Raw genomic sequence first — 14,633 nt, 5'->3', positions numbered from 1 at the left:
TTTAGTTTTAATTTTAGTTAAATAAGAATCTAGGGGAAAATTCTAGTGAATAATACAATTGAGCCACAGAGTGAAACTTGTAAGACTTTAACAAAGAAGAACCAGTGAAAATATTCCATTTAGGATGAGAGTAATTAATATTTATACACTAAAAAGATATCCTTGACAACAGCGTCATTTGGGTTTGAGGTAAGTACAGAGGCATAATCCTCTGAAAGAATACTGCGGACACAAAAAGGCATCAACAGTGTGTAGAAAAGGGATGTTCCACTGTGTCCCCCCCACTCATGCCCCAAGTCTGCGTTCTCCCCTGCTATTCCTGCCTTCTTTTTCATTTCTTCTCAATGAAACCGCTGAGAAAACAGAAATGGTGACACTGGGTCATATACAAAAGTTTCCCAATGAAGACCTTAATAAGTAACTTTAAAACAGGCATTTTAAAGCTCTAGCCGTTATCACATTACTTGGTGAATATGAACATAATTGCTTCTTTTCCCATGAATCATCAAAAGTCTTGAAAGCTTCAGAAGGTGGTCTTCCAGGAGTTCAAAGTATTTTACTTAGGAAAGAATGGATTTCACTGTTGCCTACTCCACCAATGTAAATTTAGTCTTCATAGATAAAAATAATTTTTTTCATAGCAAGTTTTTATCTTGAAGTTTGCTTTCAAGGGAATTTGATGTTCCATCATGAATCAAATAATTTGTTCCCAAAGTAACTTCATTTGCAAAATGTCAGTAAAGTTCATAGCTCTCTATTAAAATTCGAGCCACTCTGTCATGTAAATACAGTTAGATGGTGAAATCTCACCACCTTCATGGCAGTCGTCAAAAACCTTTAAAAAAGAAAAAAGATTATATTCAAACTGAAGTTTAAAAATTATTACATTATAGGTAATGTCTTAAATATCAACTACAACAAAATTCTAACAAAATATCCAAGACCCAACCATTTATTTAAAGCAATATTAAAAACAAAACTTTCAAAGTGAAAGCGGTTAGGACTGTAAATAAGAACATACTGGAATAGGACCTGCTCTGTGATCATAGAGTGAGTGAGAGACCTTTCACTGTAGCACTAAGCCGACCATATCCACCTACCCACTGGGCAGAAGGCAGGTAACAACAGTCCAGGAAGGGAGATATATACACACTAATGACTTAATCTTAACTAACCAAATGTTTCATGTTGAGCCACCTTCCTTTTTGTGAAGGGTGCTAAATAGAATTCCCAACAGGTTAGCCTTTTTTCTAGGAGTTGAAACCAGGGCATAGAGAGCTTAGGCATGTAGACAATAAAACACGGACTAACAGCCCAAGAATATAAATGCCACAAGGGCTGGCACGGTGCCTGCAGCACACAGGTGGCTTTCAGAGACTATCTGGGAACAAAAGAATGAAGAGTGTGGGGTGGGCCTCGAGGGAAAGCACATCACCTCTGGGTGTGAGTCCTGGTTGTCGTGTCTCAGCTGAATGCTTAGGTCGCCCTCAGCCTGAGTTCCCTCACACTTAAAGGGAAGTAACATCACTAGCTCCAATGGACGTAAGGAGGATTAAATGAGACCACAGAAATCTTCAAGAACGTGTCTGGCCCATAGTAGGTTCTCAACAAATCTCATTTCCCTCCCTACTGAGGTGAAATGATTAGCCCTCATCAAAAATCGTCCATCTGGGGACTTCCCTGGCAGTCCAGTGGTCAAGACTCCACGCTTCCACTGCAGGGGGTGCAGGTTCAACCCCTGGTCAGGGAACTAAGATCCCACATGCCGTGCAGTGCAGCCAAAAAGAAAAAAAATGTCCATTTTGGGGCCAAGAGCAGAAAACAAATTTCCTTAACATGGTTATTCTAAGAAAGAATACAAGGTGATGATTTGTTGGTTAAAGCTCTGTCATCAAGGTTACATGGAGGTTTCCACAGTTCTTGGTCAACCCTGAGTTTGAGGAAACTAGGGTGTGCTTGCTGGTATCAATACGTCATGTGGCATCTGCACTCGGCGGCAGTGAAGTGTGAAGCGAAGCCATTGTAACTCACCGGGCAGAGTCCGCAGGGGGCCCGCACCAATCCCGTGGGCGGGATGATCGGATTGACTGCCCTGTACAGTTTCATGTGTCCGTCCACACTGCCTACGGTGCCTTCTTTTGCAGCAATGATAGTCATCTCCACTTTCCCATCATAAATGAGTGTATTTAAGATGGTCTCAATGTCCTCCATGGACAACTCTACCTACAAAAGGGATACGTTAGAAAGGACCCAAAAAGGACAAGGAGACATCATTTTGGAGGGTGTTAAAAAACGTAAAAGGCCACAATTCCTTGGTGAAATGGGGAAGGATTATGCTGGAGAGTAAATGGAGGCATAAAGAGGCTGAACAATGGCCGAAGTGAGCACAGACCCTCAAATACCAGGGGCAGGGCTCTGAGCTCGCACTGAGCTTGACACTTGCTGATGTCTTCACCCTCCCAAGGAAAATCTAGACATCTTGTAACAATTCTTTGGCAAGAATTTGATGGAGGTTTATAAAATGCTTGAGCAGAAAGGTATTTTAGACATCAAATAGTCCAAATTCCTGTTTTTTATGAAAGAGAGATCTGGAGCCCAGGAAATGAAAATGACTTGTCCAAGCAGCCACTTCAGCTTCTTCTCTGATGATGAAAAGTATCAAGCACAGTGTGTCTGTACAGATCTTCAGAGAATGTGCTGACAATGCCACTAACATCTCATAAGTAGGAAAATACCAATAAACGACAACTGCTATGATGATGGATGTCTGGCACATATATGGAAACGTCCCCAAGAGAATCAAGAACTTGTCAGAACAGACTTTTGAATCTGGTAGTGAAATGCACTGCCAGGCCTCCACTCTGCTGCTCTGTAGCCCAAGCTCAGGTACATACAGTTCAGAAAGTGCCTGATGGCAATGACCGCCATTGCCTGACTGCCTTAGGACAGTACTTCCTCAAAGTGGGTTCTGCAGAATGTACATGGGTATCACCAGAAAAAAGGGTCTGGGTCAGCTGCGTTTGCAATACATTGTAAACTATATCCCTATGATGAAGAATAAGTTTTTAAAAGTAAGATGAAAATTAGAAACCGAGTTCCAACCTTACTGATCCCCAATTCACAGATATACTTCCACACTTCATGTGATGAAGCAAATGAACTATTTCTTTGTATCATTGGATTCTGTTTGCTTTCTCGTGCTGTTTCTGCCTATAAGGGTAGAAACATAAATTTCAGGAAGAATACTGGTGCCTTCTGAATACAATTCATATAGAGTGAGAACAACAACAGGACATATTTTGTTTAGTAAAAATGACCAATTTCAATGTTTTCAATTCCTGTAAGATATGATACACAAGATTAAACATTCCTTATGAAGAAACTTTAAAAAACTATACTTGAAAAAAAAAAAAAAACTACTTGGAGTGATGTTTCCTCAATTATGCCTCACCTTAGTTTGTAGGAATTTAAAACACTGTTGGTTAAGCACCTCTACAAATTCAGATTCAAAATCCTGGTCACTGTACCAGGCTCCACCGGTCACAGAGCGGTCTGGCTGCAGGTTATAGAGCATGTACACCTTCTTTTTTGAGGCCTAGGAAAAAACACGCACAGTAGATGGTTAGAGGTAACAAAATAGTCTTCCAAAACTAAGACGTAAAAACCCCCAAAGCTTCATATTTCAGAGCAGTTTGGGATTTACAGAATTATTGTGAAGATGGGACCTTGTGCTCAGCTTCCTCTAGTACTAACACCTGACATTACCACAGTACATCTGTTATAGCTAATGAAACAATGTTGATAGGTCAAAATTAATTATAAAGTCTACACTTTATTCAGATTCCCTTCGTTTTTCCCTAATGTCCTTTTAATGGTCCAGGATCCTATCCAGAATACCATATTATTACAAATTTATTATACATGAGGCAAATTTTGGTTGTGACAGTTTCTCAGACTTTCCTTGTTATTGGTGAATTTGCCATTTTTTAGAATTACTGGCAAAAAATTCGGTAGGATGTCCCTTAGTTGGGATTTGTCCGAGTAGACTGGAAAAAAGACCACAGAGGTAAAGTGCACTTCTCATCATGTCATATTAAGAGTACTTGATCATCACTAAATGATGATTGATTGTCATCAATATAACATCAGCCTTGACATTATAAATCCATCACCTGGTTTGAGGTAGTGTTTCTCAGTTTTCTCCACTGTAAAGTTACCTTTTTGTCCTGACCTTTCCATATGTGGAAGGAAGCCACCACGCACAGTCCACACTTAAAGACTGGGAGTTCGCTCTACTTCCTTGAGGATGAAGAGTCTACACAAATTATTTGGAATTCTTCTGCATGAAGACTTGTCTATTCTCGCCCATTGATTTATTTATTCAAATATTTATATTAGTATGTTCTCATGAATATTTATTTTATACTTTGGGTTACAATCTAATACTACTTAAGTCTGAAACTTTGAAAACATCATGCTAAGTGAAAGAAGCCAGACACTAAAGACCATATATTGGTAGTTCCCTGGCAGTCCAGTGGTTAGGACTTGGTGCTGTCACTGTCTTGGCCCAGGTTCAATCCCTGGTCAGGGAACTAAGATCCCACAAGCCACACGGCATGGCCAAAAAAAACCCAAAACAAAACAAAACACCGCAACATTAAAAAGATATAATTAAAAAAATTAGAACAGTGTGGTGACTGCAGAACTCTGTGAATATACTAAAACCCACTGAATTAAATCTCAATAAAGCTGCTACTAAAAATAAAGATGTACAGCATGATTGGCAAAATGAAGCTACGCATGGGTACATGGGAATTCATTTTGTTATTTTCTATACTTTTGTACACATTTGAAATTATCCAATAAAAATGTGGAAGAGAAATAATATTCTAAATGAGGGAGTGGTAGGACATAAATACCATTGATAAATAAAACCACTGATGACTATCAAATTTTTATTTGCTGAATTTTGTGTTCAAGCACACTTTAATCTAGGAGCACCCCAGCTCCTCTGATGCCTCAATCAGTGAAATCAGCAATGTGTCTGCTGGAGCCAGCTCTGGATCCTGGAGCCCCCGGAGGATGTGACAGGGTGGCTGGCAAGAGGAGGAGGAGAAATCCCATGTGCTGGAACAGATGCTCCACCAGGGCCAGGGCAGAGAACTTTCTGTGACCTGCTCACTAATGTATTCCAAGCCCCCAGAACAGTGCCCAGCACACAGCAAATGCACGACGGGTATTTGTGGAATGGGTAATCTCATACACCAGGTTGAAATAAATTATCTTACATATCACAAAATCCAGGAAAAATGTTCGTGATCCCCCAAATTCTTTACTGAAGAGAGTAAAGTAGTTTTAGATTTTTGAGTGGGTAAGACTCTAAGAGTTAACTGGCAGTGACATATCTAAAGCAGCATCTCCAAACCATCCGATATGAGCTAAAATTTAAAAAATCTTTTTTGACCAGTTGTTTTAAATCATGACATAGCTTAAAGAATAAAAACCTGAAATATACTTGGAGTAATATATGTACAGAGAACATCCAGGGGAAGAAAAGAGATGGTTACTCACTGCCACAGACTTAACAGCTTTAATTAGCTTTTTACTTTCCAGATTCTTTAGAATTTTGTTAATTTCTGTTAATGGCAAGTTGCTTTTGTATCGGATATCTCTGCTCCATATTCCTATAAGAAAGTAAAGTAAAATAAGTTGAACACTATAGGATGTGTGTTTCTCTTCCCATTGCTTATATCTCATTATAAATCTAGCAAAATATGTATACATTCCTAGAGCATAGCTATAGGAAAAATGAATTAGAGTTAAGAGTCTCAGATAAAGTAACAAAAATATGTAAAACAATACATAAGTTATATGTTCTATTTTCTAACTGGAAATTTCTTGGAATGCCAGTGTGGCACCTTTTTAAAAACATATGAAAAGGACATTTTTGTAATGGAAGAAAAATCTTGAATGTCACTGAGTTAACATATATTGCCTTTTCCATGCCCCCCTACATCCCAACCTCTTTTTTTCTTTAAATATCACTTTAGATTGTATATGTGAAAAACAAACTTAAGTTTGGGTCTGGGTTGGCTGCCACCCTTGATGAGAGCAAAAAACACTTTATGAGAGCATCTGTGTGCATGTATGTCCATTATTTATACAGCACTATATTTGGAAAATAGAAAGATTATAGTTCCCATAGTCACTAAAAGCCTGTGCAGAAAGCTATGATTTTTCTTTCAAAGAAGGAAATATGTGTTATATGTATACAAGGAATTTATGTTAAAACATTTTGCTGTATTTTCTTCCCAACGTGAAGGCATAATAAGATAGGAAGATTTTTTTTAACTAGAGAATGACTTCTTCATATTTATTTTTAAAATTTTAATTTAACTTCCCAACACATATAAAAATTATATGACTTCAGATTACATCGTAATTGTTAAAGCTAATATCAATGACTCAAACAGATCTTAAATTGTAATAACAGCAATTTCGATAAAGTTCTTTAAGGGCAACAGGAGAGGAACTAAATAGCTCTTGAGGGAGCTACACCAGACACTGCCACACTGCACTAGGCGTCCCTCGGATTTTTGCAAAAACCAGAGAGATGTTATTATCCACCATTTACAGATAAGAGGAAGAAACGAAGCCTTCCAAAATTTAGCAAGTAAGGATTAAAAATAAAAACTCAAGTTTTAATTTATTTATTTTGAATAGATAATATATTCATATGGTCCACATTCAGAAGTCTCTTTCCATCCCTGCCCACAGCCACCTAGTTCCTATCTCCCTGAAGCAACAACAGTGTCACTCCTGGGTGTCCTTCAAATGTATGTACATTACATATTGTTATATATATATGTGTGTGTGTGTGTGTTATATTTTCTTTTCCTTTTAACAAACGGCAGCATACTGAACTGACTGATCTCTATCCTGGGAAGCCAGGATCTCAGTCCCCACTATCTGGTCCTAGAGACAATGTTGTTTCTGCTGTTCCTCTACATGCTTACCTTTATTTCCTGCATCCTCTATGATTTGATATACTAGTTTTTCCTGGTTATCTGATCCTTTCATTTTACTGCAGGGAAATAAAGGAGAATTAAAAAGGCAAAGAGGTACAGGATAATCTAATAATCTACAAGACTACTTAAACGAATGAGCAGACAAGGTCATCACATTGACTTATTTACCAAAAGAAGGGCTTACCTTAAAAAGAATGAGACAGGGCTGTATGTACCAAATGAAAAGATGTCCAAGATATAGTAAGTGAAAAAAAACAAGTTGCAAAACAGTATGGATATCATGATCCCATTTTTGTTAAAATAAGAAAAAAAAAAAGAGAGAGAGATTATATATAAATATATGGTATATAAATATATAATCATCTATATGTATTTATATATACCAATAAGAAAGGATATATGCCAAAATATTAACAGCAGCTATCTCTGGGAAATGGAACGCATATGGGAGGTGAGATGATACACGGGCCAGGTTTACATGATGCAATTCTGTACTGGCTTTTTTTCCCCAAACATATATTACTTTTATCATATTAAAATTTTCTTAAAATAAAAAATTAGGTGCTTACCCAGCATTCTGAGACTCCTTTATTCTATACAGAAGGCCTGTATTGCTCCTTAAGAGATCCAGCTGACCCTAAAGTTTTTTTTTTTAAAAAAGAAAATAACAGTGAATTATTTTGGAGATATATCAAATCCAATGACAAACATTAATGCATTCTTCAATATTTTACACGGACTAAAATAGCCTACCTCCCATAGTTGCCAGTTCTTCACTTGAGTACTTAAGTTTTTTCCTACATGTCACATGTGATGTACTTTTTAAAACTTAACTCTTTATCTCGCCATTTCCCCAAATATTAATATCTAACAATTTTCTACATGTTAGATCCTGGCTTGGTTATATGATCAATGTGTAAAGAATTTTAAACAAGCAGCTTTAGAATAATAAATAAAAATCCATATTTAATTCAAATAAATTCAATAAATATATATATAGTAAAATGTAATTTGTCTAAAAAAGTTCAAATAAAGGCTATTCATGCAAAAATATTCTATGGTACAATGATTAAATGAAATTTACAATGTTAATAGTAACATTTACTGACATGTGTGATTTCTGTAGTGTTACATGAAAATTAGGCAGAAAGGTCAACCAATGAATAAAAAGCCTGTAGTAGTTCTGTTTTTATACAAGTCACAAGTAAAACAAAGCATGTGTGTCACGCTCCTGCATTTCCTTGGGTCTGAACTTAGGAGAACCCAGATGGCTGTACCACTGGGCTTCCAGCAGTTCACGGAAGCACGGCTAAGAGAGGCCCCATTCCCACGAGTTAAGGCTGGGCAGACCCATGACTTGGAATTAGGTTGATATATGGATGAACAGCAATACTTTCCCTCCCTCCCTCAAACCACAAAGCCCAATTTGGAGGCTCCATTCAGTTGTTCATCTCAACCTATGAACATTTACTGAACACCTGTACTGTGATATATGTTTGGGGGGGACAAACATGGATTCTGAAAGAGAATTACACAGCTGACTTCAATACCATCGGGTTGGCATTAAGACAGAGCTAAGTAAAGGGTGGGACGGCCTCTCAGAGAAGCAGCTTTGGCCCAGCCTGGGGGGTCAGTGAGGATCCCTGGAGTCGATAGCAGAGATGAGTCTTGAGAATAATGAGGAGTCAGTCTGTGAGGAAAGGGAAAAAGGGACTGCTAAGCAGGGAAGACAGCATGAGCAAAGGAACTGAGGCATGAAACAGCGTGATTTGCTAGGGAACCAAAAACCATCTGTTCCTTCTGAAAACTAACTTTTGAGTTGGAGGGGTGGAGGGAGATGAGGTGGGTGCAGAAGGGAGGGGCTCAGTGTGGTAAACCTAGGAGTGTGGACTTGAATCTCTAGAGTTGAGAGAAGAGTTTCTGGTGGGAAAGTGACTTGGTCAAATCTGTATTTAAGACAGAGCAGGCTGGTTGCTCTGAGGCACATGGAGCCAGGAAAGCCCGTTAAGATGCACTGTAGCAGTCCAAGTAAAAGCCAAGAGCCTGAAGACATGCAGGGGTAGTAGGAATGGAAACAGCGGAACACATTTGAGAATTGTTTGAGAGGTAAAATCAGCAACACTCGTGATTTATTAATAATTACTCCCTTGCTTAAAATTCTTCAGTAGCTCTACCACTGCCTACAGCCTGTAGCCGACAGAACTGGCAATAGGTGGGGCTGCAGAGGTGGTGAAAGAGAGTGAGGTGCTGAGCATAATTTTCAGACAGAAAGAAAAGGCTAAAAGGGAGGATCCGAGAACAAAAACATTTTTAATTGCCATACTTCCCAGCATGCCTTGCTCTATCCATCCTGGAGTTGAAGACCTTCACAGTGGTGAATTGACTAGAAAAAAACCAACACTCCTTTTTTCCTTTGGCTAGAACAGCGCTCAGCAATCTGGTGCACTGCTGTTTTTTTGAACTGAAGTATAGTTGAGTTACAATACTATATTAGTTTCAGGTGTACAACATATGAGCTCATATTTATAGATTATACTCCATTTAAAGTTATTATAAAATATTGATTATATTCCCTGTGCTGTACAATATATCCTTGTAGCCAATTTATTTTATACATAGTAGGTTGTACCTCTTAATCCCATACCCTTATCTTGCCCCTCCCTCTCCCCACTGGTAACCACTAGTTTGTTCTCTATATCTGTGAGTCTATTTTGTTATATTCATTCCTTTGTTTACTTTTTAGATCCCACATAAAAGTGATATCATATGTGTATTTGTCTTTCTCTGTCTGACTTACTTCAGTAAGTATGACAATCTTTAGGTCCAACCATGTTGCTGCAAAGGGCATCATTTTGTTCTTATTTATGGCTGAGTAATATTCCATTGTATATATGTACCACATCTTCTTTATCCATTCATCTGTTGATGGACACTTAGGTTGCTTCCATATCTTGGTTATTGTAAATAATGCTGCTATGAACATTTGGGTGCATATATCTTTTTGAATTAGTGTTTTCATTTTCTTTGGGTATATACCCAGGAGTGGGACTGCTGGATCATATGATAGTTCTATTTTTAGTATTTTGAGGAACCTCCATACTGTTTTCCACAGTGGTGGCACCAATTTACATTTCCACCAACAGTGTACAAGGATTCCCTTTTCTCCACATCCTCACCAACATTTGTTGTTTGCGGTCTTTTTTATGATAGTCACTCTGACAGGTGTGAGGTGATATCTCATTGTTGTTTTGATTTGCATTTCTCTAAAAATGTTGCTACAATTTATGTCAGTGTTCTGCCTGTGTTTTCTTCCAGGAGTTTTACAGTTTCCAGTCTTACAGTTAAGTCTTTAATCCTTTTTGAGTTTATTTTTATATATGTGTCAGAAAAAAGTCCTAATTTCATTTTTTACATGTAGCTGTCCATTTTTCCTAGCACGACTTGTTGAAGAGACTCCTTTCCCCACTGTATACTGTTGATTCCTTTGTCTTAAATTAATTGACCGTAAGTGGATGGGTTTATTTCTGGGCTCTCTATTCTGTTCCATTGATCTATGTATCTCTTTTTGTGCCAGAACTATACCGTTTTGATTACTGTGTCTTTGTAGTATAGTCTCAAGTCAGGAAGCATGACACCTCCAGCTTTGTTCTTTTTTTCTCAAGATTGCTTTGGCTATTCGGGCTCTTTTGTGGCTACCCATACATTTTCGTATTATTTATTTTAGTTCTGTGAAAAATGTCCTGGGTATTTTGATAAGGATCACATTAGATCTGTAGATTGCTTTGGATAATATGGACATTTAAACAATACTAATATAGTCTTTACTTTTTATTTATTTATTTTATGGCTGCACCACGCAACATGCAAGATCTTAGATCCCCAACCAGGAATTGAACCCACGCCCCCTGAAGTGGAAGTGCATATTCTTAACCACTGGACCACCAGGGAAGTCCCCATTTTAACAATATTAATTCCTCCAGTCCAAGAACATTGGATATCTTTCTATTTCTTTGTAGCACCTTCAATTTCCTTCATCAGTGTTTTATAATTTTCAAAGTTAGATCTTTCACCTCCTTGGTTAAGTTTATTCCTAGGTATTTTATTCCTTTTATGTGATTTTTAAACAAGATTGTTTTCTTGCTTCCTCTGATAGTTCATGATTAGTGTATAGAAAAGCAACAGATTTCTGTGTATTAATCTTGACCCTGCAACTTTACTGAATTCATTTATTAGTTCTAATAGTTTTTTGATTGAGATTTTAGGGTTTTCTATATATAGTATTATGTCACCTGCAAAAGGACAGTTTTATTTCTTCCCTTCCCATTTGTATGTCTGGGCTCTGGCACTGAAAGCACCAAGTCCTAACCACTGGACTGCCAGGGAATTCCCTTCTTCCTGATTTTAGAGGAAAGGCTTTCAGCTTTTCACCACTGAATATGATGTTAGCTATGGGTCTGTCATAAATGGCTTTTATTGTGTTGAAATATGTTCCCTCTATACCAACTGTGCTAAGAGTTTTTATCATGAATGGATGTTGAATTTTGCCAAATGCTTTTTCTGTGTTAATTGAGAAGATCATGTGAATTTTATCCTTCCTTTTGTTACTGTGGTGTATTACACTGATTGATTTCTGCATATTGAACCATTTTTGCCTTCCTGTAATAAATCCCATTTGGTCATGGTATACGATCCTTTTTGCATACTGTTGAATTTGGTTTGCTAATATTTTGTTGAGGATTTCTACATGTATATTCATCGGAGACACTGGCCTCTAATTTTCTTTTTTTGGTAGCATCTTTGTCTAGTTTTGGTATCAGAGTAATGGGAGCCTCACAGAACGAATTTGGGAGTGTTTCCTCCTCTTCAATTTTTTGGAAGTGTTTGAGAAGGACTAGTATCTGCTCTTCTTTATATGTTTGCCAGAACTCCTCTGTGAAGCCATCCAGTCCAGGACATTTGTTTGCTGGGAGTTTTTTGATTACTAGTTCCATTTTACTACTAGTGACTGGACTGTTCAGATTGTCTATTTCTTCCTGATCATCACATGTTTATCCCTTAACTGTTTATTGTAGTTATAGTTGATTTTTCCATTTTTTTGTCTTTTAATCTTCATACTAGCTTATTTAAGTGTTTGATCCAAAGCCTTTACTATGTATTTGCCTTTACTAGCAGTAAGAAGCAAACAGAAGGTGTGAATAGACTATGCCCATAGGTAGTTGTGTGCCATTATGTAGCTTAGTGACAATTAGGTTACTAAATATAACAGTTAAAATACAAGTATTTCATTTGTCTTGTAAAATGCATATTACTTCTTCTTTCCTTAATTCAGGCAGTCTGAGCTGTTTCCTGGTTTGGAGTCTTATCAGTCACAACCTAACACACTTTTGAGAATGGTTTCGTGACTACATAACAGGAAGTAATGACAATCACAACATTTAAGTAATTACATGAACTAGTTGGTTCACCTTACCATGGACAACAGTCTATTGATGGCCACTGCCCGCTGCTGGGCTTCTATATGCGGCATTTCATTCTGAATTACTTGGTCTGTGATTCCATGAGGGAACTGGTGACATAATTCTATAATCCTAGGAACAAAGGCATTAATGATATTCATGTTTCTACCTATCTCAAGAGGTGGTAGGGGAAAAAATACAAGAAGAACAGTTTGGAATTGTGCCTTTTTTCACATCTGATAGATAATCTAGGTTTCTACAATGGTTCTGATTCAAAGCATATTAAAAATGAGAACGATGCTTTTGAAATACACGTTTACATTTTTATTGTATTTAAGAGAAGCATTTCTTTTCCTTATTCACATGAACTTTAAATTAGAACAAAAGTCAAATGAAAACACAGAAAGACATATTAAAGCTGAGGCTTCAGTTTTCTCAGACGGTACAAGTATGACAAAGGGAAGATACAGTGCCTTGGATAGCCGTAAGTCTGTGAGCAGGAGGTAAATCAAACACTTCTGGTGGGAAGTCAAAATCTGTTATGACAATTCACCACAACTGGGACCTGCTTTCAGAATTATCCCTAAGAAACAAAAACAAACCCGAATTTTCATCTTGCCCTAGGATCATCATATGTGTTATTCATAATAGTTTTAAGAAGTGGGGGTCCTTTAAAACTATGTGGTACCCTAAAAATTGCAGTGCACGGTAGAGAACATAAAATCGGCAGAGGCTTTGGGCGCCCCAAAATCTTCACTTGTATACTGCACTAAAACCATCTGACTTGTGTTGCTTCATAACAGAAAACTGCACCCTAACTTCGGCTAAACGTTCTGCCACGGGAGTTCCCTTATTGACAAGGGCGATCCAGGATCAGAACGTGTATCCACGTACTACGTGTATCCAAGTACTACGGGGAAAACGCCGAGTCTTCACTCTGAGCGTGGATCACCTTAATGTGGGAAAGAAGCGCATCAGTAGAGCTTCCCGAACAGCACCAGGGAAAGGTCAGCTACACAATCTTGCAAACAGTCCGACTCGTTTCGAAATTAAGAGTTCTGTTTTCCGGGGATGAGAGGAGGGTCCCAACACCCGCGATTCCCTCCCTGCGCGTCCACTGAACTTGCGAGGGTCCCGGAGACGGGGTCCAGCGCCTCACAGGGCCTCCCGAGCCGGGAAAAAATTCTCACTCACTGATTTACCTGTTTTCGATTTCGACCGGATCCGCGTCGGGCGGCTGCACTTTCACCTTCACCTCGGCCATGAGGGCGCAGGTCCCGGTTCCTGGGGGAAGAGACGGTCCGGAAAGCCGGACAGCAAGCGGGGGAACCCTGGAACCTATGAAGACAGCGGCTGGCACATGGGCCTTCTTCCTCGTGTCGCAAGCGGTCCTTCTTTGCCAGTCGCCTTGAGGTGGCCAAGCCGCGCCTGCGCCGCTACAAATTCTTATTCTGGTTTTTCCAGAATGTCAGTGCCTGTCGGACGAACGAGCCTTGTTCCCCTATTCTGAGTTGGGACGCCACCTTGTAGCACTTTCCAATCTCTGTAAGGGCAAGTTCTCGGTCGCCTACGGTGAAGCCTGACGAAAGGAGCTCGAGTCGGGTACCAGTCTCCGGGCCAAGCGCAGGGGCGGGGCTAGTTGCTAGGAAGCCGGGCTCCTGCCAATCACCTGCCCGACTCTCAGGTGGCGGGGCGCGGCTCGCAGCGTCTTTGGTAACCCGGACCTCTGTGAAGGAGAGGACGAAGGGCAGTGAGCGGTGGGCTGCCTGCGTGGGGGACTGCGGAGGTACTCCGGGGTTCCCAATCGGGTCCCGGTGGCCGGAGGAGAAGGAGGAGGACGGCAGCCCTCACTCCTGCTGAGAGGTAGCGGACGTCCTTGGGTGCACCTGAAGGACGGGGACAAGGACCAGGCGCGGTTCCGGATGCGGGCGGTGAGGGGGCAGTCTGGATGGAGAGGTTGCGGGGTAGGGGATGCTGTTGACGCCACACTGACATTTGGGCCTAACGGATCGGTCTACTGATTGATCCTCTTCGCTCGGGGCCCACTGGCCTACCCACTGGCAGTCTTCCAAGGGCAGCTCCTAGTCGCCGCATGAATTATTCCCTCCCCAAATGTTTTTATTTTGAACTAGCTTTTAACTGTTTTTAT

General features: G+C 39.5%; 2 protein-coding genes across 4 annotated transcripts in view; one reads left to right on the top strand and one right to left on the bottom strand.

The window, feature by feature from the left end:
- Positions 1-14,066, bottom strand: POLR3F (RNA polymerase III subunit F). Of its 2 annotated transcripts, XM_024753738.1 has the most exons (10): positions 13,687-14,066; positions 12,499-12,616; positions 7,598-7,665; positions 7,213-7,233; positions 7,017-7,084; positions 5,572-5,684; positions 3,452-3,595; positions 3,103-3,210; positions 2,032-2,223; positions 1-835 (listed from the first exon to the last, which is right to left on the bottom strand). In XM_024753738.1, exons 1-10 carry the CDS (start codon positions 13,746-13,748, stop codon positions 758-760), a joined length of 972 nt encoding a protein of 323 aa, XP_024609506.1. In that variant the 5' UTR covers positions 13,749-14,066; the 3' UTR covers positions 1-757. The 2 variants fall into 2 exon arrangements, with proteins under 2 accessions (XP_024609506.1, XP_024609507.1); XM_024753739.1 differs by lacking the exon at positions 7,213-7,233 and having other exon boundaries at positions 72-835; positions 13,687-14,064.
- Positions 14,067-14,151: 85 nt separating this feature from the next.
- Positions 14,152-14,633, top strand: part of DZANK1 (double zinc ribbon and ankyrin repeat domains 1) — a 74,945-nt gene continuing 74,463 nt past the window's right edge. For both annotated transcript variants that reach the window (XM_024753733.1, XM_024753734.1), the window contains exon 1: positions 14,152-14,415. The gene's annotated coding sequence lies outside the window, so the exon portion shown is untranslated. The remainder of the gene's footprint in view (positions 14,416-14,633) is intronic.

The sequence above is a fragment of the Neophocaena asiaeorientalis genome, unplaced genomic scaffold (genome assembly GCF_003031525.2).
Source record: "Neophocaena asiaeorientalis asiaeorientalis breed wild unplaced genomic scaffold, Neophocaena_asiaeorientalis_V1.1 scaffold302, whole genome shotgun sequence".
Taxonomy (NCBI): domain Eukaryota; kingdom Metazoa; phylum Chordata; class Mammalia; order Artiodactyla; family Phocoenidae; genus Neophocaena; species Neophocaena asiaeorientalis.
This window is presented reverse-complemented; position numbering and strand designations above follow the sequence as displayed.